The sequence below is a fragment of the Scyliorhinus canicula genome, chromosome 10 (assembly GCF_902713615.1).
Source record: "Scyliorhinus canicula chromosome 10, sScyCan1.1, whole genome shotgun sequence".
In the NCBI taxonomy this organism is placed as follows: Eukaryota; Metazoa; Chordata; class Chondrichthyes; order Carcharhiniformes; family Scyliorhinidae; genus Scyliorhinus; species Scyliorhinus canicula.
In genome coordinates, this window is record NC_052155.1 from 34,924,018 (window position 1) to 34,946,483 (window position 22,466).

General features: G+C 45.3%; 1 protein-coding gene across 1 annotated transcript in view; it reads left to right on the plus strand.

Annotated features, from left to right (window-relative positions):
- col22a1 (collagen, type XXII, alpha 1) overlaps window positions 1-22,466 on the plus strand; it is a 375,895-nt gene that overhangs the window by 330,432 nt on the left and 22,997 nt on the right. The window contains exons 44-53 of the mRNA XM_038808788.1: window positions 932-985; window positions 2,254-2,307; window positions 5,313-5,366; window positions 9,139-9,192; window positions 9,830-9,883; window positions 10,151-10,204; window positions 13,820-13,864; window positions 15,385-15,438; window positions 17,402-17,455; window positions 19,642-19,695. Coding sequence (XP_038664716.1) covers window positions 932-985; window positions 2,254-2,307; window positions 5,313-5,366; window positions 9,139-9,192; window positions 9,830-9,883; window positions 10,151-10,204; window positions 13,820-13,864; window positions 15,385-15,438; window positions 17,402-17,455; window positions 19,642-19,695 — 531 coding nt within the window. The remainder of the gene's footprint in view (window positions 1-931; window positions 986-2,253; window positions 2,308-5,312; window positions 5,367-9,138; window positions 9,193-9,829; window positions 9,884-10,150; window positions 10,205-13,819; window positions 13,865-15,384; window positions 15,439-17,401; window positions 17,456-19,641; window positions 19,696-22,466) is intronic.

Consider the following 22,466-nt stretch of genomic DNA (forward strand, 5'->3'; position numbering starts at 1 on the left):
CTTCACCCGATGTCTATGTCTATATATTTACATTGTGCATTTAGCATATGCCCTATGTTTTTCATGTATGGAATGGTGTGTCTGGACTGTATGCAGAACAATACTTTTCACTGTACCTCGGTACACGTGCCAAATCTAAATGCAAATCCAAATCCCTAACAGCACAGAGGAGGGTGTACCTGCACAACATGGACTGCAGCGGTCCAAGAAAGCAGCTCACCGCTACCTTCTCAAGGACGATTAGGGATGGGTAACAAATGCTGGCCTAAGCAGGGAAGCCCACATTTTGTAAAAAAATTATTTAAAAAGAACTAATATGAATTAGAATTTTGTAATCTCAAACCAAAACAATTAAATAATTTAAATACTTCCATGATATATTCTTTTAATATGCCAAATAATTTCAATATTGCTACTTGAAGAATTAGAATGACAGACTAATAACAACAATAATTTTGCCCCCCCTCCTTGCTGTTCCCCTTCTCTTTCTCCCTCCTTACTATCAATGCCCCTCATCATCTTGGAAACCTCAGTTTGTGTTTTGTATTTCTCTCTGCTCCGAGTAGAGCATATAAACTTTCCTTCATCATTCCTCCCTGGAGAGTGTTTTCACTTCATTATTTTTAACAGTTGAATTTTCACTGGCCATTGAGCAGGTTGTGCTGGTTAAGACTTTACAACACTCGCATATCCCCCACAAAGGAGCACCTCCTGTGGTTGCTTGTGACCCCAGTCACAGCAGGTATCATTTGTGACCCCTTCCCACCCCGTTCTTCCCTGAATCACAATAATCATTGGTGCGTGCCAGAATAATAGGGACAAGTTCTAAATTAACAGCAGCAGCCTTGATCTTTTATTCGCTGCTTAACACAGAAATGTTACTGCATTCCAACCAGCGTCTAACACTCTGCTCTTCTTTCCCATGTATTAGGGAAGCAAAGGAGATCGGGGTTTGCCTGGTTCATCTGGTGGAAAGGGTGAACAGGTAACTTGTCTTGTGAAGTTCCTTTAGTAGTAATAAATCAATTTGACTTGCTACCTTTATCCGAACATGATATCAAATATAAACAAACCTAAACATTATACCAAACATAACCTAACCTCCTTCCTTCCGGAGCTGAGATCCACCTTAAGCGGAATTAGTGGTTATCGTTTCTTCACTGTGCAGACACAGTGAAGACACAATGGGCTGAATGGCCTCCTTCTGTGCCTTAACAATTCTGTGATTCTGTGATAGTCTTATCTTTGAATCTTCAACATGGTTGCCCTGTCTCTATTTTGTTGGGCACTATCGGATATGATAGACTCACTGGCCCAGGTGATGCATAGGATTGTGGTTTCAGAGATTCTTTCGGAAAAAGAAGGAAGCAAATCTTGGGAAGTAGATTCAAAGGGCAAGTAGATGTCTGCTTCTTTTGGAAAGTTATGTTGGAGGTTGGCGGTCAGATCTGAGTATAAAATAGTTTTTTTCAAGTGGCAACGTCAACATCCGGAAACTACAACAGCTACAGTTTATCATTGAGTTTTGAATAGTGTAATGTGTTCACATCTAACACTGTTTATCATCCTAAAATCCAGTTCTCTTGTTTTATGCTGATCAGTAGCTTTTCAATGACTACAAAATGACTGAGGTAGCTACTCCAGGGATTCTTTCAATTCCTGCTGAAGCTTGCTTGGTTAAGTTTTAACATGGAGTTTGGTTGACTGGGTGAACACATCATCAACTGTGGCAGGGAGGCGATGGCGCAGTGATATTGTCACTGGAATGGTAATCCAGAGACCCAGGGCAAGATCTGTGGACTTGAGTTTGAATCCCACCACAGCAGATGGTGAATTCAATAAAAATCTGGAATTAAAAAGTCTGTTAACGATGACCATGAAACTAATATCGATTGTCGTAAAGACCCATCTGGTTCACTAAAGTCCTTTCAGGAAGTAAATCTGTCACCCTTGCCTGGTCTGGCCTGCATGTGACTCCAAATCCACAAGAATGTGGTTGACACTCAAATGCCCTCTGAGCTATCCTGACGTCCTGGATAAATGTGTTTTTTTTGGCCAGTGTTTGGGTTGATAGCTGTTATTTTGCTGTGTAATCAGTGTCCCCAGGATGAAGACAATTAAAAACCAGCTAAGGTTGCCCTTCCTGATCACTGTCAGTGGTCGTCGGGTGCTCATGATTGTCATGTTGTCATATATTTCATACATAAAGAGAAAGATTGTTTTAACTAATGCTTGTTGCTTGTTTTTGTTTAGGGCAGTCCAGGACTGCCAGGTTATCCTGGACCACCTGGAACTGCCGGCCAACCTGTAAGTATAAATGTGTGCATATGTCCTAATTTTTATCAGGAACTTTTCATTCGAAGGAACTAGTGAAATGGGGCCATCCATCCAATGTCTCCCTGTAACACTGTGTAATATTATTGCCTTTGAGAAAATACAGGGGTCATCAATCAGAATGATTCCCAACATCAGGTAACTAAGTAACGAGTAAAAAAGGTTAAGTAAATTTGGCTTTTTTTTGGGAAAATATTATTGAAGTGACTTATTTGGAATTTTCAAAGAACTTGAAAATGAACAGGCCACCCATGCCTGGACGCACATCAAAAGCATTGACAGGACGAAGGAATGTCAAGGTGATATCATGCCATTCCAGTTTTGCAACTGACACCCAAGAAGAGAGGAAGAGATAACAGGGGCGGGATTCTCTCAGCCCAGGGCCGTGCCGGAGAATCCCCGCTACCGGGCCACACCGCCCCAACGCCGGAACGCGCTTTTCTGCAGGGCAGAGAATCAGCGCCATTGGCTCCGACGTGTTCGGCGTGGCGCCGGTCGTGGGCCGTTCTATGCTGTGGGTCCGCCGATTCTCGTCCCGGGAGGCCGCAGTTAAAACACTGAGTCCCACCGGCGCCGTCCACACCTGCTCGCAGCCGGTGGGAACTCTGTGTGCAAGGGTCGGGTGGCGGCCTGTTAGGGGAGAGGAGGGCTCCGACGATCCCATGATCGGGGCCCACCAATCGGTGGGCCAGCCTCCCTGTCCCCCTGGCCTCTTTTCCTACACGCCGGCCCCTGTACTCCTGCGCCATGTTTCGTTGGGGCTGGCGCGTTGAAGGAGGCCACCGTGCATGCGCGCGTTGGCGCCGGCATGCGCGGATCCCGCGGCACACAGTTCATGCCGCTATCGGCAGCTGGAGCGGCTTGAACCAATCCTGCGCGGTACTAGCCCCCTGTAGGGGCTAGAATTACTCCTGGAAGCGGCCCGTTCATGGCGTCGTAAAATGCGACGGGGTTTACGACGGCGTGAACACTCTGCCGTTGGATGGGAGAATCCCGCCCCAGTACTTTATAAAATACATCTAGGAGTAAATGACTGTTCTTAACAAGGTTACCAGTACCCTCTGGCAGAATTTACTAGAGCTTTAATAAGGCCTTCAAACACCTGTCAACTGGTTAAAGTTTAGTTGGGCCTAATGAGGGCAGATTGCCAATGTAGAAATACCAGATGGCTGCAGACACTGTGAATCTATTGATCTTTCACTTGAACTGACTTACAGTCTGGAATTTTGTTCACATGTTGGGAGTGAGCTTGGAGGCAGGAAGGGCATTTACATAAGTGGAAGAGTGGTGTACCATGTTCCACTGATCCGCCCCATCACCAATTGAGCCCATTAAGTGTCCACTTAATGACCACTTAATGGCTGCATCCCACCACCACAGTTATTAGCCAGCTGTGGGCAGGCCTCTCAGCTTGGAGTATGAACAACAGTTGAAACCGTCTTATCAGCTGTAGGGTCAGTCCCTCGATCACTGCCTGATCGACAGTCTGGATTCTGGAAAGGAAGGAGGGCCGACTGAGAGCCTCCTACTTGCCCACTCTGCTTGCCCTACTGCCCCCTTCGCTCAACAGTTCCTACCCTGCCATGGAGCAGCTATAAAAGATGGCCATCTCTCACTGCCTCCCTGAGGCACCCATTAGTGGTCTTTTCACATGGCAGCAACCCCTCCCCACATGACAGAAAGGACAGAAAGCAGGCCTAAATTGGGCACAATTGGTCGCCTGCCTCCAGTCAGCAAACTGCCGCTCCATTACTGCTCCCATGCCTGGTAATATCCTGTGGCTCCCCTCCCAACTCCCTTCTGTTGCCATTTTAAAAGGCCTCCTGTCACCCAGCCTGTTTACAGAGGACTGGGAGAAGCCCAAACACAACAAAACACATCTTCCTCGCTGTAACCTGTCAGCATTCCACGGGGACCACTCCTTCCATAATACCCCGGCCCACTCCTTCCTCACACCCAACTTCACATCTCCTTCCCACAACACCTTCCATTACAATCACCGAAGGTGCAACGCCTGCCCCTCTATACCTCCTCTCTCCTCACTATTTGGCCCTAAACACTCCATTCAGATTCAGCAGCATTTCACCTGGACCTCCTTCAATTTGGTCTACTGTATTCACTGCTCCCATTGCAGTCGTCTCTACATTTGGGATACTAAACGCGGACTAGGTGACCGCTTTGTGGAACACCTTCACTCAGCCCACAAGCATGACCCTGACCTTCCTGCTGCTTGCCATTTTAACTCAGCACCATGCCCTCATGTCCTTGGCCTTTTGCAATGCTCCAGTGGCGCCCAACACAAGCTGGAGGAGCAGAGTCTCATCTTCTGATGAGGCATGTTACAGCCCTCAGGACTCCACATTGAATTCAACAACTTTAGACTCTGACCTTTTTCCTCCATCGTAACTCCTCTTTTTTGATATCTCATACATATTTTGTCTCAATGCAAAAAAACCTCCCTCCACCACTGGACCATTTTTCACTTGTTCTTAAGCTTGCTACATCTTTATTGCAGTCTCTCCCAGCTCACACTGTTCTAGATGTCCCCTCTTACACAGTGGGCTGGACACTTCTGCCGTTCCCACTGCAAGATCACCACGGGCGGAATGCAAAACAAGGTCCATTGACCTAGGGCGGGAATTTCTGGTTGCTGGGCAGGCGTGGCTGGAAAAACCTTGTGTAATATCCAACACATTTTCCATCTCTTTTCATTCTGACAAAGAGTCAAACAGACTCAAAACATCAACTCTGTTTTCTCTCCCTACAGATTTTGTCAGCCCTGATGTGTTTTTTCAGCATTCTCTGTTTTGGGTACAAATTCAGCCTTGGTGCCCGAGTTAGTTCTTTGTCAAATTTGACTGTCAACTGGATAACAATAGAATTGTGTGTTGGCTTTTGTTAATAAGTCTGCAGCCAAACTCTCCTTTACAAGTGGCATTAGGGACATGAGCTCAGCAGCATTCTTTTGTTCTTCCCAGGGTGCTGATGGTATTCCAGGACCTCCTGGTACACCAGGCCTGCGTGGAGAGAAGGTAAGATCGAGATAGATTCAAATAGATTGGGGAAAAGTGACTTTCAAAGAAAATATATCCTCATCCATGTGCAACACTAAGTTGTTCCAAGCTTTAGGAAGAAACGCTGTCCAACCCCACTCATCATAGTCCAATCCGCCAAGTCAAGGGACAGCAAAATAATCTGTAACCGTGGAGACTGCCATGGTAAACTGGTAGCAGATATAAATGTTCTGGAGGAATAAAGGATAAACAAAAAGAAGCCAGAATTATCAATAATAATATTGTTTTATGATATCATAACAAATCATATCATCTAAACAAATAAGTCAGAAAGATATGGAAATTCACAGTAGGCCCATCATCAGTTTCTGTAACCGGAAAGCGAGTAGAGATCAGAACAAAGCCAGTGGGAGATAACAGAGGGAAATTCAACTCTCTGGTGGAGCACCAGTTAGTGCAGGTTGACAGTGAGGGAAGTGGTCTCTATTTTAATGGGCAGGTCCATCTAAATGTAGCAAGTGATCTGCCTGGTTCTACAGGCAACTTGCTGGATTCGCTGACTATTACACCATGGGGTGGGTTAATAGGATCTTATTGAAATGTACAGGACACTGAGAGGCTTAATAGTGTGTGCGTGAGAAGATGTGTCCACCACTAGTAGAAACTAGATACCCAAGGGCACAGTTTCAGACTGAAGGGATGAGCCTTTAAAACTGAGATGAGGAGGAATTTCTTCAGCCAGAGGGTGGGGAATCTATGGAACTCTTTGCCGTAGAAGGCTGTGGAGGCTAAATCACTGAGTGGCTTTAAGTCAGAGATGGATAGATTTTTTTTTTATAAATGTTTTTTATTCAGTTTTCATGTTTTATATTGAACAAATTACAAATTGTTAGAGAGAGAAAAAAAAACACGCAAAAATTAACATATATATTTACAGGTGAGCATCTTCGTAGTAATAACTGTGGCCTCCCCCTCTTTGCCGGCATACATATTTTACATTCCCCAACATGTTTATTGGCATTTATTTAGTTTGGTTTTGGGCCTTAGCTAGCCATCAAACCCCCGTAACGAGCCCGTAGCCCCCCCCCCCCCCTCCCCGCCGGCTACCTTCCCCCGACTATTCTTCCTCTTGTACGTTGGCCACAAACAGGTCCCGGAACAATTGCATGAATGGCTCCCACGTTCTGTGGAAGCCGTCGTCCGACCCTCGGATGGCGAATTTGATTTTCTCCATTTGGAGAGAATCCAAGAGGTCGGACAGCCAGTCTGCAGCTCTGGGCGGTGCTGTTGACCGCCAGCCAAACAGGATTCTACGGCGGGCGATCAGGGAGGCAAAGGCAAGGGCGTCCACCCTCCTCCCCAGGAATAGATCTGGCTGGTCTGAAACCCCGAAGACCGCCACTATCGGGCATGGCTCCACCCTCACCCCCACCACTTTGGACATAGCCTCGAAGAAGGCTGTCCAGTACTCCACAAGTCTGGGGCAAGACCAGAACATGTGGGCGTGGTTGGCCGGGCCTCTTTGGCACCGCTCACATCTGTCCTCCACCTCCGGGAAGAACCTACTCATACGGTTTCTCGTTAAGTGGGCTCTATGTACCACTTTTAGTTGTGTCAGGCTGAGCCTTGCGCACGTGGAGGTGGAGTTGACCCTATGCAGTGCTTCGCTCCAGAGTCCCCACCCTATCTCCATCCCCAGGTCGTCCTCCCATTTCCTTCTTGTTGCGTCCAGTACGGTGTCGTCCCTATCTACCAGTCGGCCATACATGTCACTACAGTTCCCTTTCTCTAGGATACTTGCGTCCAGTAGGTCTTCCAGTAGTGTCTGTCGTGACGGTTGTGGGTACGTCCTTGTCTCCTTTCGTAGGAAGTTTTTGAGCTGCAGGTACCGTAGCTCATTCCCCCCAGCTAGCTGAAATTTCTCTGTCAGTTCGTCCAGTGTTGCGATCCTGTCGTCCGTGTATAGGTCCCTGACTGTCAGTGTCCCCCTGTCCTGTCTCCACCTTTTGAAGGTGGCGTCAGTCAGTGCTAGTTTGAACCTATGGTTGTTGCAGATGGGAGCCTTGTCCGACATTTTGTTCAGGCCAAATTGCTGCCGCAGTTGGTTCCAGGATTGGAGGGTGGCTGTCACCACTGGGCTGCTGGAGTGTTTTTTGGGTGGGGATGGGAGTGCTGCCGTGGCGAGGGCCCGGAGGGAGGTCCCCATGCAGGATGCCTCCTCCGCACGCACCCACTCGGCTTCTGGCTCCTGGATCCATCCCCTTACTCGCTCGGCTGTTGCCGCCCAGTGGTAGAATTGTAGATTCGGGAGGGCTAGCCCCCCCCTGGATTTTGTTTTCTGTAGGACCTTCTTTGGGATCCTAGCATTTTTACCCCCCCATACGAACGCCATGATAAGTTTGTCCAGCGCTATGAAAAAGGCCTTGGGGATGTAGATCGGAATGGATCTAAACAGGAAGAGGAACCTGGGCAATACGTTCATTTTGATCGTCTGGACTCTTCCTGCGAGGGAGAGTGGGAGTGTGTTCCGAGATGGATAGATTCTTGATTAATAAAGGGATCAGGGATTAAGGGGAGAAGATAGGAGAAGGGGATGAGAAACATATCAGCCATGATTGAATGGCGGAGCAGACTCAGCAGGCCGAATGGCCTAATTCTACTCCTGTGTCTTATGGTCTTAATGTGAATGGCGAAGTGGGGAAAAAGGTGCCAATTTGTATCAATTCATAGGCAACCTGCTGAATTAGGCTAAAACCGCCAGGGAAAGTGCAGTGTTTGTTTTTAAATAAAGCTGTTGGGGAGACATCGAGGTTCGTGTAGTGTTTTTGTTTGAACAACTTTGCAGGGAGTTTCTGCCAGGCAGAGAGTAGAGTGAAGTCAGTTAGTCAAATCCCAAATAAGACCAAGTTGGGAAAGAAGTGAATAACCTCGAGATGCTCTATGCTGGAACTGATCATGGTCAAACTTGTGGAGTGGAATTTTCCATCCCGCCAGTCCTGTTTTCCTGGCACGGTGCACCCCTGCTGGTAGTGGGATCCTCCGTTCCAACAGCCAGCTAATGGGGTTTCCCACACTGTCGGGAAACCTGCAGGCATGGGTGTGATGCTGGCGAAGCGGAGGATCCAGCCAACGGAAAATCCAACAGGTGGTCCTTACGTTGGGCACATATTTTTATAGCCAGGGGAGCTAACATTTTCCCAGCACAGCTTGTCCATATACTCACAGGGTTGTCTCCACCCTCCATTTTTAATTCTACTTCGAACTCACCTCCTCAAGGAAATGCCAAGATTTCCTCTCCCCTGATGACTGGACTAATTGACATTCCACATGCTTTACTGGCAGTTTCCTATCATTACTTAGATGAGGTCCAGCCATGAAAATGAGTTCATCACCTTGCTGGCGCCATCATTCGACCCACCCAATACAAACAGGATCCAACACAAAAATCAATGTCATTCAAAGAACAGGCCAATACCTTGTGAAGGTTTTAGAGATTGAAAATTAGTTCAATTGGGAGTTTTAGGTGAATAACGATATGAATTGTAGAATCTAATTATTAATACAATATAGCCCTGTGATTGCTCTAAGAGATTTAGCATTGATACAGGCTATTACCCAGAACTATCTTAAATATAAAAGTTCCAGCAAGAATGAAAGTGAGGTGTTCTTTGGAAAGAGCGATGACAGTACAAATGAACAGGCAGCTCAAGCTATTGAATATAGCTGCCACTTAACAAATGGAAAAGGATTCCTGGTCAGTGTTAATGGTTGAATCTGTGGCTATTTCTAGGGGAAGGAAGGCACACGAGGAAATCAAGGGCCTGCCGGATTGTTAGGACCACCTGTAAGTAATCCAGCTCTTCACATTCTTTTCTTTTCAGTCCAGGGTTGCTTGGGATAATGGACAGCACTGTTCAATTCTCAACGCACAGACCTCCCATCTGCCTCTTCCTCGACTGTTTCAAAAATGCTTACTCTCTGCCCAATTTCTTGCCCTTCTCCTCTGAAAATTATTTCCCCCTTCTTTTGCTGCTCTTCCAAATGTGTAGAGCCTTCCTTTGTTTCACTGTCCTCTTCCTCTGTTTCCTTCTGTTCCACCTGTGTACTTTATCTTTGTTGACTTTGCTGCTGATCCTTCTTGCATGTTGCATCCCCCCATTTCTTCTTTTTCCCTATCCTTCGCAATCACATCTCTCCTCCCCCACACTTTCCATTTCTCGACCTGCCATTTTAACTCTTCTTGTGAGCTCTGCTGATTTCATTGTTCTTTGAGCTACCTCTCGCACTCATGCACGGATGATGTTCTTTTGTAAAGCTTTGACAGTGAGGGGCTGATGCTTTTGTTGGCTCCTCAATGTGGTACGAGTTAATTTCATTTATGCATGTGTTGGACCTGGAAAAAAGGTCCCCAAGGAAAAAGTACAGGTGAAGATCACTCTACCCTGCAACTAAGTAGGAGTCAACTATCATTTTTTTCACAGGGTCTTGCAGGAAATGATGGAAAAGATGGGAAGCCAGGGCCTGCAGGGGAGCCGGTAAGGAACTGAAACATTCTTCTTCATATATCCAGTGTTTAAAATGACAAATGCTATATTCTCCTGGAAAACAAAAGTACTTGGGTGTGTGCTTGATTAAAGTTAGTGCCTAACATGGCCAAAATTCTTCCAAAAGTTTTAATTGGAAGAAAAGTACATTGATGTTTGCTTCACAATTTGGCTCCATCTGAATTCAATAAGGAATCATTTAAAGGATTATTTTTGCACAGGCAAAATTATTCAACAGTCTTTACTTTTGCATTTAAGGGCAGGCCAGGTAACCCTGGGCCTCCTGGCAGGAATGGACTCCGAGGAATCCCTGTAAGTATTGCATCTCAAATTAACATATTTATAATTAACATAATCAACAAATACAAAATACTGCGGATACTGCTATAGCTTCCTCAGAGTGGCAATCAACGGCTGATTACCACTCCGTACCCACTTACCTGCACTTAAGTTCTTAAGTGCCTGTCTCACCCGACCATTCTGACTCAGACCGGGTGAGATTCAGGCAGCGCAGCAAGTCCCGGCTCCAATGGCAAAGTGTAAAAGAAGTGGAGTGAAGGAGGACGTTCATTCCCCCTTTTTTACTGCAGTAGCTGCCATAAAGCAGGTGAGTTTAAATGTGCCATCAAAAATAAAAGGTCAGCAAGAAAGTAAGTGTCTACGTGAAGTAAATCGAGGTGTGTGTGTGGGGGGGAGCTGGAATGGGGGTGGAGGTTCAGATATTGGGGGGGAGATGGTGTATGACACCGGTGGTAGGGAGTCAGACATGGGGGAAGGATGAGAGGGAAGAATTGTATAACATTGAGGTGGTCATTAAGATCAGGGGGATGGTCGGGTCGGTGGGGGACTGGGTCCAGTCAGGTCAGGGGGGGGTCAGGCCAAGGGGGGGGGGGATTGTGGGGAATCCCATGCAGGTGGGGAAAATCATGGGGCGGGGTGCTTATTTTAGGTCGGGTGCACGTGTCCAGTGGGGCTCATTTTGGGTCTTTTAAAATAGTTACACTTGTGTTAGAAGTGCTTATACATTTTCTTAGTCATTCAAGAAACTATGAGTGCAAATCTGGCCGAACCATCCAAAGTTAGCGCAGCGCACGTCTGAACAATTTCCAGGTAAAGCCTTGCCTGGGAACTTCCGAGAGGAATTCCCCAGCACATCTTAGGGTACCCCCAAACCCAACGCTGGAGAGCCAGGAACGTATGGGCCAGAAAGTTCTGGAAATTCTCAGCAGGTGTTTTGTGGAGCATCTGTTACAAAATAACATTTTCCAGTTTGATTTGACTGGTTTTCAGGCAGGTATGAGTAAGCACATTTAAATTGTATAATAATGTTGGATTGATAAGAATCATCATATCTTCAGTCAGTATCACCATAGCCAGGCAGTGCTGGGCACAAGGAATGCTAGTATGTTCTTGAAATGCTCTTTTGCTGAGGCAGTACATTTGAAAAGGCCACATTAAAGCACTAAAGTGACCACAAACCTACAAATATTTAATTTTGACTCAATTTAGTGCTGCCTCTACTGTTACAGATGTTGAAACCACAGCAGCTATTACCCTAGTCCAGAATGTGAAGTGGAAAGCTCGCTCTTGCTGGAAGCCTGATAGTCTGTGGCAATAGTAATGACTAGTGACTAAAGGGGGCTCCTGGCTGGTGTCCAAAGTAACAATTGGAGGACCTACAAACTTGAAGAAAGAAAAAGGCAACTTTAGGGTCTTCTTCATCTATCTGAGATTCTCCAATCTGTGCATGGACCTGCACCAGGCTCATTTGGTACCAGTTAGTTTGTGCACCTAACTGGTGAACTTCAAGGAAGATTAGGCTAGGAATGCCCCTCCTTACCTCATTTAGATGCCAATGCTCTACATATGTTTGTTTTAGACTGAGGTACTCGTCCAATTTAGGGAAAGATGCTGGAAATCCCTAAATAAGGCAAAGGAGTAGAGATGGCAACATAGAAAATAGGAGCAGGAGGCCATTCGGCCCTTCAAGCCTGTTCCACCATTCATTATGATCATGGCTGATCATGCAACTCAATAGTCTAATCCCGCTTTCCCTCCATATCCTTTGATCCCATTCACCCTAAGTGCTATATCTAACTGCTTCTTGAAAGCATACAATGTTTTGGCCTCAACTACCTCTTCAAGTAACAAATTCCACAGGTCAACATTCTCTGGGTGAAGACATTTCTTCTCATCTCTCTCCTCTCCATATCCTCAGACTGTGACCCCTGGTTCTAGACATCCCCCACCATTGTGAACATCATTCTTACTTCTGTCTAGTCCTGTTAGAATTTTATATGTTTCTCTGAGATCCCCCCTCATTTTGCTGAACTCCGGCAAATACAGTACTAACCAACTCAATTTCGCCTCAAACATCAGTCCCGCCATCCCAGGAATCAGTCTGGTAAACCTTCTTTGCACTCCCTATATGGTAAGAACATCCTTGCTCCGATAAGGAGACCAAAACTGCACACAATATTCCAGGTGTGGCCTCATCAAGGTCCTGTATAATGGCAGCAAGACATCCCTGCTCCTGTACTCAAACCCTCTCCCAATGAAGGCGAGCCTACCATTTGCCGTCTTTGCTGCCTGCTGTACCTGCATGCTTACCTTCAGTTACTGATGTATGAAGACACTCATCTTCCATTGCCATTCCCATCTCCTAATTTATGGCCAATCAGATAAGAATCTGATTTCCCATTTTTTCTACCAAAGTGGATAACCTCGCATTTCTCCAAATTATACTGCATCTGCCATTCATTTGCCCATCCACTCAACTTGTCAAAATCACACTGAAGGATCTCTGCATCCTCCTCACAGCTCATCCTACCACCCAACTTTGTCATCGGCGTAATCATAGATCATAGAATTTACAGTGCAGAAGGAGGCCATTCAGCCCATCGAGTCTACACCGGCTCTTGGAAAGAGCACCCTACCCAAGGTCAACACCTCCACCCTATCCCCATAACCCAGTAACCCCACCCAACACTAAGGGCAATTTTGGACACTAAGGGCAATTTAGCATGGCCAATCCACCTAACCTGCACATCTTTGGATTGTGGGAGGAAACCAGAGCACCTGGAGGAAACCCACGCAGACACGGGGAGGACGTGCAGACTGCACACACACAGTGACCCAAGCCGGAATCGAACCTGGGACCCTGGAGCTGTGAAGCAATTGTGCTATCTACAATGCTACCGTGCTGCCCCTTTTGGCAATATTACATTTTGTTCCCTCATTTAATCATTAATATATATTGTGAATAACTGGGGTCCCAGCACCGATTCCTGAGTACCCTCCTTTTTGTTTCCCGCCTGCCAACCAGTTTTCTATTCATCTTCGTACAATACCCCAATCCCATGAGCTTTAATTTTACGTGAAAATCTCTTATGTAAGACTTTGTCCAATACCTTGGGTCTTCATCCTTATTTGTTTCCTCTTTTTTAATTGTGGGAAGTATCCTTGGTTGATTAGCAGAGGAATATATAGGTCTATATCTCTGGACTGTGGTCATGGGGTACCACGGAAACAATAAGGTTGCTTATCAAATATCATTGAGACTCTGTCAGACTCTGGAAAACCCTTGTGGCCCTGGGCTGGGTTGTTTTCAATTCACACATCGTGTTACTGAAGGTCGCAATGATTTAACAGTAATAAAGCTACTGAGACATTAGTAAAAGCATCATTACTGGCATATTAACCTTAACTACAAAACTGAACCTCGAAATAACCATCTCATGTTGTAAACAATACTTTTCAAATCCTCCTAAAGGTGACATACTCTGATTCTTTGGCTTGGCTTCATGCAAGATGACTTGGTAGAATCTTTATTCAGAATACATATATTTAAATGAGAGATTGGAACAAAACATATCTGATGAAAAAAATGTTGATTTGAATTATTGATTGCAAACTTACTTTACACAGGGTTTTAAAGGTCCAAAAGGTTCTTCTGGCTCAGTTGGCCTACAAGTAAGTAATGGAAGTATGGAACACAAGCAGAAGGTTGGAATGCAAAGACGTGTCACAAAATGGGTGGGATTCTCTGATCCCCCAGCCATGTGTTCCTTGGCAGCATGGCGTCCATTAGCGGCAGGATATCTATTCCTGCCGCTTGTCAAAGGGATTTCCCATTGAAGACACCCCATGCCGTAGGCAAACCCACAGGATGGTGTGCGCTGCCGGCAGAAACAGGGAATCCTAATGGCCAGAGAATTCCGGCCAGGGATTTAAGAAAGCTATTCTTGTGTCACTATAAACATTGTGCCAATGTGCAACCACTGGGTCTCAATGTCCCTAGACAATGGAGTGGGAAAATCACCCAGTGTTTCTGGTCCTATTCCTACCGGAAAAGAAAGTGGATATTCCCTCACTAGACCGTAAGCAGATGCTTGACTTTGTCTTGTATAATTAGCTATTAGAAGAGTTACAAACCCAAAGATAGATGGGGATATATTTAAACGGTTTAGCAAATAGTTGGTTTGTAGATAATGTTGAGTGTGAGACAGTTATTTCATTGTCAGCCAGTTACCCGTAGCGTATCACAAATTTCAGTGGTGGGGTCACTGGGAATGAAATTGTTTTCTGCCAACAACGGAATACACTGTCATTTGTTCACTGTGTTCGATCTTCTTTCCACTGAAGTTCACAGAACGATAGTTCAGACTGTTTTTTGATGATCCATTTCCTCATCTCGTTATTGTTTTGGTTTGAAATGAAAAATCTTGGCATTCTTTTGCAAGTCAAAGGAAAATAGAAACTGTGTAACAGGCTGCCGACTCCTCTTGAGCCCGTTTCGCGCTGCTGGCATTGAACAATTTCATCTCTCTAACGTTTTGACTTGAATGATAATTCAAAGTTGGAAATTCTGTCCAAATTTGCAGACATAACAAAATTTGCAGCAGTGTCCAATGATGTATTCCAATGCACAGAAATTCAAAGGAATCTATACATCAGTTTGATTAGAGGAGGGGAGAACACCAATTCAATTTGGGAAATGTAAGGATAAGAAATTTGGCAGAGGGAGGGTGATGTCCATCATGTACAAAATGGAAATTCATTGTACTAAGACTAAGCTTAGAGAACTATTAAGGAATATCATAAAAGTACTTAAAATTATGTATTCCTATAATTCCGGATCTGCTAGTTTGGCCTTGAATTAAGCCCAAGTTCCAGGACTTTGCTTGAGCAGATTTAAAGATCTTCTCTACTACCCTTGCACAGGTAGAGAGGCACTTGAAGAATTTTTTGGCAAAATATTTAGTCCACACAAGCAAAAGCTGGTCAGTTGACATTGACCAAAATATTGGCGGCTTAGATCTCGTATTTGCCTCATAGAATTTTAGAACCTTCAAGAAAAACAAAACCTTTGCCACGGGTAGTCGATTGGTAAGCCTAGACCAGTTCTGAGTCAAAATAATAGATAGGCATCCTACTGATCTGTGTGAAAAAATAAATAAGCATGAACATTAATTTGTGTTCTTCAATTACAGGGAGAACCAGGAATGGTTGGGCCACCAGGTCAGCCAGGTTCATATGGGAAAGACGTAAGTTTCCAACATGAGTTTTTTTTATTTATTCAAGGGTTGTGGGCTTTGTTGGCGAGGCCACTGTTTATTGCCCATCCCAAATTGTCCTTTAGAAGGTGGTGATGAGCTGCCTTCTTAAAACACTGCTGTTCATGTAGTGTAGGTACACCAACAGTGCTGTTGGGGACAGAGTTCCAGCTTTTTGACTCTGTGACAGTGAATGAACAGAGATATATTTCCAAACCAGGATGGAGAGTGGCTTGGAGGGCAACTTCCAGATGGTGGTGTTCCCATGTATCTGCTGGCCTTGCCCTTCTAGATAGTGGTGGTCGTGAGTTTGGAAGGTGCTGTCTGAGGTGCCTTTGGAGAGTTGCTGCAGAGCATCTTGTAGATGGAACACATGGCTGCTACTCTGCCATCGGTGGTGGAGGATGTGAATGTTTGTGGATGGGGTGCCAATCAAACGGGCTGATTTGTCCTGGATGTTGTTAAGCTTTGTGTTGTTGGAGCTGCACTCACCCAGCTAAGTGGAGAATATATTATCATACTCCTGACTTCTGCCTTCTAGATTGTAGGCAGGTTTTGGGGAGTCAGGAAGTGAGTTTCTCACCACAGGATCCCTAGCCTCTGACTGTTCTTGTAGCCACAGCATTTTATTTTTACTCATTTACGTGATCAGGGCACCGCTGGTTAGGCCAGCATTCATTGCCCTTCAGAAGGTGGTAGTGGTTTGCCTTCTTGAACTGTTGCAGTCCCTGAAGTGTAGGTACACCCACAGTGCAGTTAGGGAGGGAATTCCAGGATTTTGCCACAGCGACTGTGAAGGAACTACGATATATTTCCAAGTCAGGGTGGTGAGTGGCTGGAGGTTCCCAGGTATCTGTGGCACTTGTCCTTCAAGATGATAAGGATCATGGGTTTGGAAGGTGCTGTGCAAGGAACCTTGGTGTGTTACTGCAGTGTATCCTGTAGATGGTACATATAGCTGCCACTGTTCGTCGGTGATGAATGTTTGACTGTTTGTGGAAAAGGGATGCAATCAAGGGGGCTGCTTTATCCTGAGTGTTGTTGGAGCTGCACACATCCAGGCAAGTGGAGAGTATTCCATTTCACTCCCGACTTGTGCCTTGTAGATGCGGGACAGGCTTTGGGGGGGTCAGGAGGTGAGTTACTCGTCGTAGGATTCCGAGCCTTTGACGTGCCCTGGTAGCCACAGAATTAATAATATGGCTCGTCCAGTTCAGTTTCTGATAATGGTAACCCCTCCAGGATGTTGATTTGGCTGGTCCAGTTTAGTTTCTGGTCAGCGATATCCTCCAGGATATAGGTAGTGGGGGATTCAGCCTTGGTAATGTCATTGAGTGTCAAGGGTCGATGGTTAAATTCTCTTTTGTCGGAGATGGTTATTTCTTGTCACGCGTATAGTATGAATGTTACATGCCACTTGTCAATCCAAGCCTAGATATTGCAGGGACATTATTATGTCGTTCGTAAGATGACCAGGAACTCAGAGTTGTGCAACACCTCATCCTTGCTCTCAACGCGAAACAAGGCTGATCCCATAATCTGTATGTGCATAAGTTTTATAAGGACATATCCAGCAGTCTGGATTGTGAGTGGGGCAGTTTGTGGGAGAATATTTCATCTGAAGGGCAGTAACCCAACAGCTATCTAAACAATTCTGAAAAGTGGGAGTGTATGCTTGAGGCACAAGTCCAGTTTCTGGTGCAGAGACAGGAGCTTATGAGCCAAGCACGGTATAGATCTGGAACTGGTGAGCAGTGTGCTGTTCCAGTTGATGGAGGCTGTAAGGCACCAGGCAGCATCAATGAAATCTAAACCATCAAGTGGACCTTCAAAACCTAGTTACTGGGCCACTTGGGATCCAAAATGCAAATGTAGTAACAAGCTCATATTTATTCTACTGCTGTACCTGCTTGCTTATATCTGTTTTATTATGGATCACTGTTTACCTTTTTAGGGTGAACAAGGACCTCCAGGACCTCAGGGTCCACCCGGTTTCAGAGGCGATCAGGTAAAATACATGCATGTGACGGCCAGTTCAGATCACTGAGGAAGCCACTGCCTTCTGTCTACATCCTTTGAACCTCCTTACGGCTGGTTGTGATTGAAATTAACCAACACACTGGATGTGAAAGTGCTGATTCAAAATCTTTTAAATATGCCTCAGTCCCTTGCATTCTGTGCTGTCTTTCCTTAGGTCTTTGCAACAAAGCTTCCATGGAGTCATAGAGGTTTACAGCACAAAAAGAGGTCCTTTGGCCCATTGTGTGAGCACTGGCAGCTAAGCACCTATCTATTCTAATTCCATTTTCTTGCACTTGGTTGATAGCCTTGTAATCTCTATGATGTTTCAAGCGCTCATCTAAATGCTTTGTAAATGTTGTAAATCTCCTTGCACATCTACATACGTAGTTTCCTCACTATATTACACCCAAAACATACGGAGATTGTGCTGAACAAAATCTGTCTTTGTCCTCCAGTGCTACTTCTGATGCTTAGCTGCTTCAACTGGATTAACCTTTCTCCCACTTCACTGGCTGGCATGTTGCATGAGAGATACAGTTCGCAGTCCAGTCCAGCTGGCTGAAAACAGCAAACTCTTAATTAAACCAGCATGTGTTCCCCCAATAGCTTTTCACAATCCATCATTCTTCTCAGTAATTTCTGGGCTCTTACAAGCCGAACAGAAACTCCACATGTGCAGTTTTCTTAATCACTGGCCTGGTTTCCCTCTTGGGGTATTGTGGCATAACTCCAGTGAGTGTCGGTGACATATTTGGCCTTGGGAGGGTAAATCTTGACTTAGTTGGACATTGGCTGTGCAATAGTGTAAAATGACGATAGTAAATCAGAAGCCCACTTACATATCTTCTCATCCTTATTTCTATTGAGGTCAACCAAAATAAGAGATGTGAAATGGGCTGTTGATGTGCAGTCACACATGCTTCACTTTTTCAGAATATCAAAATCTACCTGATTTTTTTCTAATTATGGTGGGGGGTGGGGGAGGGGGGATTGTAGAGTCAGGATAATGTAAAAAAAAAACAAAGGGAGAATTAGAATAAACATTTTTGACGCAATGGGCTGAATTTTACAGGCCACCCAGAGGCAGGAAAGAAATTAGATGGAGCCATAAAATAGGTGGTATGACCTCCACCAGCTTGGCTGTCCCACCACAATTTTACGAGCGGCTGCCAAGGACATTGGGTAGGCGACCTTATGTCCCAACTGAGGTCCTTGAATGGGCAATTAATGCTCATTCAAAGACCTCGTCCCACCACCCCTCAGTTTTTATTTGGCCTGCACCCAACGTGTAGACCAGTAGATTTGTCCCTAAGGGCTGATTAATAGTAAAAGGAAGGGGGTGCCTTTTATCAAGTTCCCTAGTGTCAATCAGAGACTACCCCTCTCCCTAAAGCTGTCCAATATGCTCCCCTCACTGGGGTCTGGCGGAGATCCCCAGTGGTCCAGGTTCATCGCTAATCACGTGCTCATTGGCCTAGCTGTAGTTTCAACATTGGCTAAGTCACCTATGGCACTGCCAATGCCGCAGAGCTGCCAGCTTGGAATTGGGTCAGCAGCTCTAAGAGATGGAACGACCTCTGGAGGAGGGGCAGAGGTCTCGCTTCATAATAATTAAAAGTCCAGTGACTGAGTTGGCCCACCATCTACATTTGCAGGAAGCCTAACGGGCTAATAGCGCGTGGTACATTTTTCCGGGATTAGCTATTGGACAGATGATAATTTTAAAAGGACGGGAGAAAAGAGCTAACACCAACCTGGATGTCATGGACCAAATCGCTTTCTTCAGTGGGTGTCAAACAAAATGACACCGTGTAATCTGCTTGGTTTGATAGAGAACGTCACGATCATGAAGGTTTACAGGAGAACAAGTGAAACTTTTTTTCACAAGCTAATGTGATGACGATAAGACTAACTTCAGATGATCGGAAATAATTAATGGAAATTAGAAGAAATGTGTTTCAGAGGCTGGATAAAATATATAATTCAACTATTGTCGAAAGAGAGTTTAAGGATGTTAGTTGCTTGAAATTAAAAGGAATGTTTCAGGCCACAGGAACCAAGGAGAGATTGGGGCAGGACTAGATGACCTTCGGGACATAAAAAAACACTGTCAAGGACTGTCTGTCATTGTATAAGACACTGCCCTCATTACCTATGTCATTGTGTTTATAGGGTAAAAGCGGTCCGCCTGGACCCGAAGGAAAGTCTGGTATCCCAGGTCTCCAGGTAAAACTTATAGTTAATTTTCATTATATTTTGTTACACTGGTACAGGATTTGCCTTACAACAGCTGTGCCTAAACAGAAAATTTGACTGACCACGATCTATGGACGCTGAAGCCACTTATTTTGAGGGGAAGAAATAGTTATTCCAGCACCTGCTCCTGTCAATAGGCACCTTACTTTTAAGATATACTGGTTGGATTCAAACAGTGCAGACTTGCCCCGCGCAGGGTGACCCGCTGGCACAGTGGTTAGCACTGCTGCCTCAAAGTGCCAGGAACCTGAGTTGAATTTCGGACTTGGGTGACTGTCTGTGTATAGATTGTGTGTTCTCCCTGTGTCTGGGTGGGTTTCCTCCGGGTGCTCCGGTTTCCTCCCACAGTCCAAAGATGTGCAGGTTCGGTGGATTGGCCATGCTAAATTGTCCTTAATGTCCAGGTTGTGCAGGTTAGGTTAGGTGGCGTTACGGAATTGCAGGCATAGGGTGAGAACCTGGTTAGAGCACTCTTTAAGAGGGTTTCTGCAGATTCAATGGACCAAATGGCCCCCTTCTGCACTGTAGGAATTCTATGATTCTATGAATTAGTTTATTATGTTATTGAGACATTAAACTGTAGCCTGGTTGGCTAAATCGCTGGCTTTTAAAGCAGACCAAGCAGGCCAGCAGCACGGTTCGATTCCCGTACCAGCCTCCCCGGACAGGCGCCGGAATGTGGCGACTAGGGGCTTTTCACAGTAACTTCATTGAAGCCTACTCGTGACAATAAGCAATTTTCATTTCATTTCATTTCATTGTTCAGCTGGATATAAAAGTATACGAGGCATTACTTAAAGTGCAGATGGATATTCTGCTGGTGCCCTGGCCGACATTAGTCCCCTAATCAAAGCCATCGTAACAGGTTATTGACCTCAGTTGTAGTTTATCTCTGCTTGTGGTTGTATTACATAATCAAGATATCTGTCTTACAATTTGTGGGATCAGCTGTTCAGTTTCAACTCTCTCAGCTAACTCACTACAGCACTCTATCAATAGCTTCTATCTTCCTCAGCTATTAGACATTCTCTGGATATCACACATTATTTGTTGTTTCTCTCGACTATCTCGCTAATATAAGTGAATTGCATCACATTTTTTTGGGATACAGTGTTTTCCTTATCGTTTAGAGGTCCTCTCTCACAACTATTGCATTCTTCGGGCATCATTTAAGATGGAGATGAGGAGAATTTTATTTTCTCTCAAGAGGGTCAAGGTTTTGTGGAATTCTCTTCCCCAGAGACCAGTGGAGTCAGGGTCATTCAATGTTTTTAAGACTAAGTTAGGTAGATTCTTAATTGAGAAACAGGGAGTAGTCATAGGGTATAATAATAATCTGTATTATTGTCACAAGTAGGCTTACATTGACACTGCAATCAAGTTACTGTGGAAAGCCCCTATCCACAACATTCTGGCGTCTGTTCAGGTACACAGAGGGCTAATTCAGAATGTCCAAATTACCTAACAGCACATCTTTTGGGACTTGTGGGAGGAAACCGGAGCACCCGGAGGGAACGTGCAGACTCCGTACTGTGACCCAAGCCAAGAATCGAACCTGGCACCCTGGCGCTGTGAAGCAACAGTGCTTACCACTGTGCTACTGTGCCGGGGGTAGGAAAGTGGGGTTGAGACCACAATCAGATAAGCCGTGATTGAATTGAAAGGCAGAGAAGGCTTGATCGGCCAAATGACCTACTCCTAATTTGTGTTGTTATATCCCACATTCAGGGTCATTTCTCATAGATGTCAGTTCAATTCCTGTTCAAAACTCTACTGAGTTAGCATTGTCCATGTTGTCACATGTCAAAGTATTGTGGGGTCGCCAAGGGTTGGGAATTATGACAAGTGGGGTGGAGCTTTCGGTTCAATAACTTACAGTTGTCCAGATACAACAAAGAATATTAGGGGCAGCAGGGTAGCATGGTGGTTAGCATAAATGCTTCACAGCTCCAGGGTCCCAGGTTCGATTCCCGGCTGGGTCACTGTCTGTGTGGAGTCTGCACGTCCTCCCCCTGTTTGCGTGGGTTTCCTCCGGGTGCTCCGGTTTCCTCCCACAGTCCAAAGATGTGCAGGTTAGGTGGATTGGCCATGCTAAATTGCCCGTAGTGTCCTAATAAAAGTAAGGTTAAGGGGGGGTTGTTGGGTTACGGGTATAGGGTGGATACGTGGGTTTGAGTAGGGTGATCATGGCTCGGCACAACATTGAGGGCCGAAGGGCCTGTTCTGTGCTGTACTGTTCTATGTTCTATGTTCTATAAAGTCAAGGTGAATGTTTATTTGTAGATATTCAGACGCCCACTTAAACAGAAAAAGGAAATGAACACCTGGCTCTTCCTTGAGCCTAACTTCACAAACAGTTCTGCACAAGGCAAATCGTTCACTTTCCACGTCAGGCTCCTCACTCACAAAGTGGACTTCTCTTCCAGCAGGACTCAGTACTCTGTTTACGTAGTCTGACCAGGAGGCACAATTTACCCTCATTGCATGAATTCCTAATTTGTCTGTCATGTCACTTCTTGTGGCCACCTTTGTGGGGAAAGCTCTTGTCCAGGAACTGGAGGAAAATACTGTCTTTCCAGCACACAGCCTGGTGACACCACACCATAGTCTCATCATGCTGCACAAGTGGAGGACATAATACAATATAACTGCAGTTTTATAGTAGTTCCTCCACTGACACTCAATAGAGTGTGGAGACTTGGTATGTTTCTTGTAGTGATGCGGTTCAAAAAGAGTCTTGT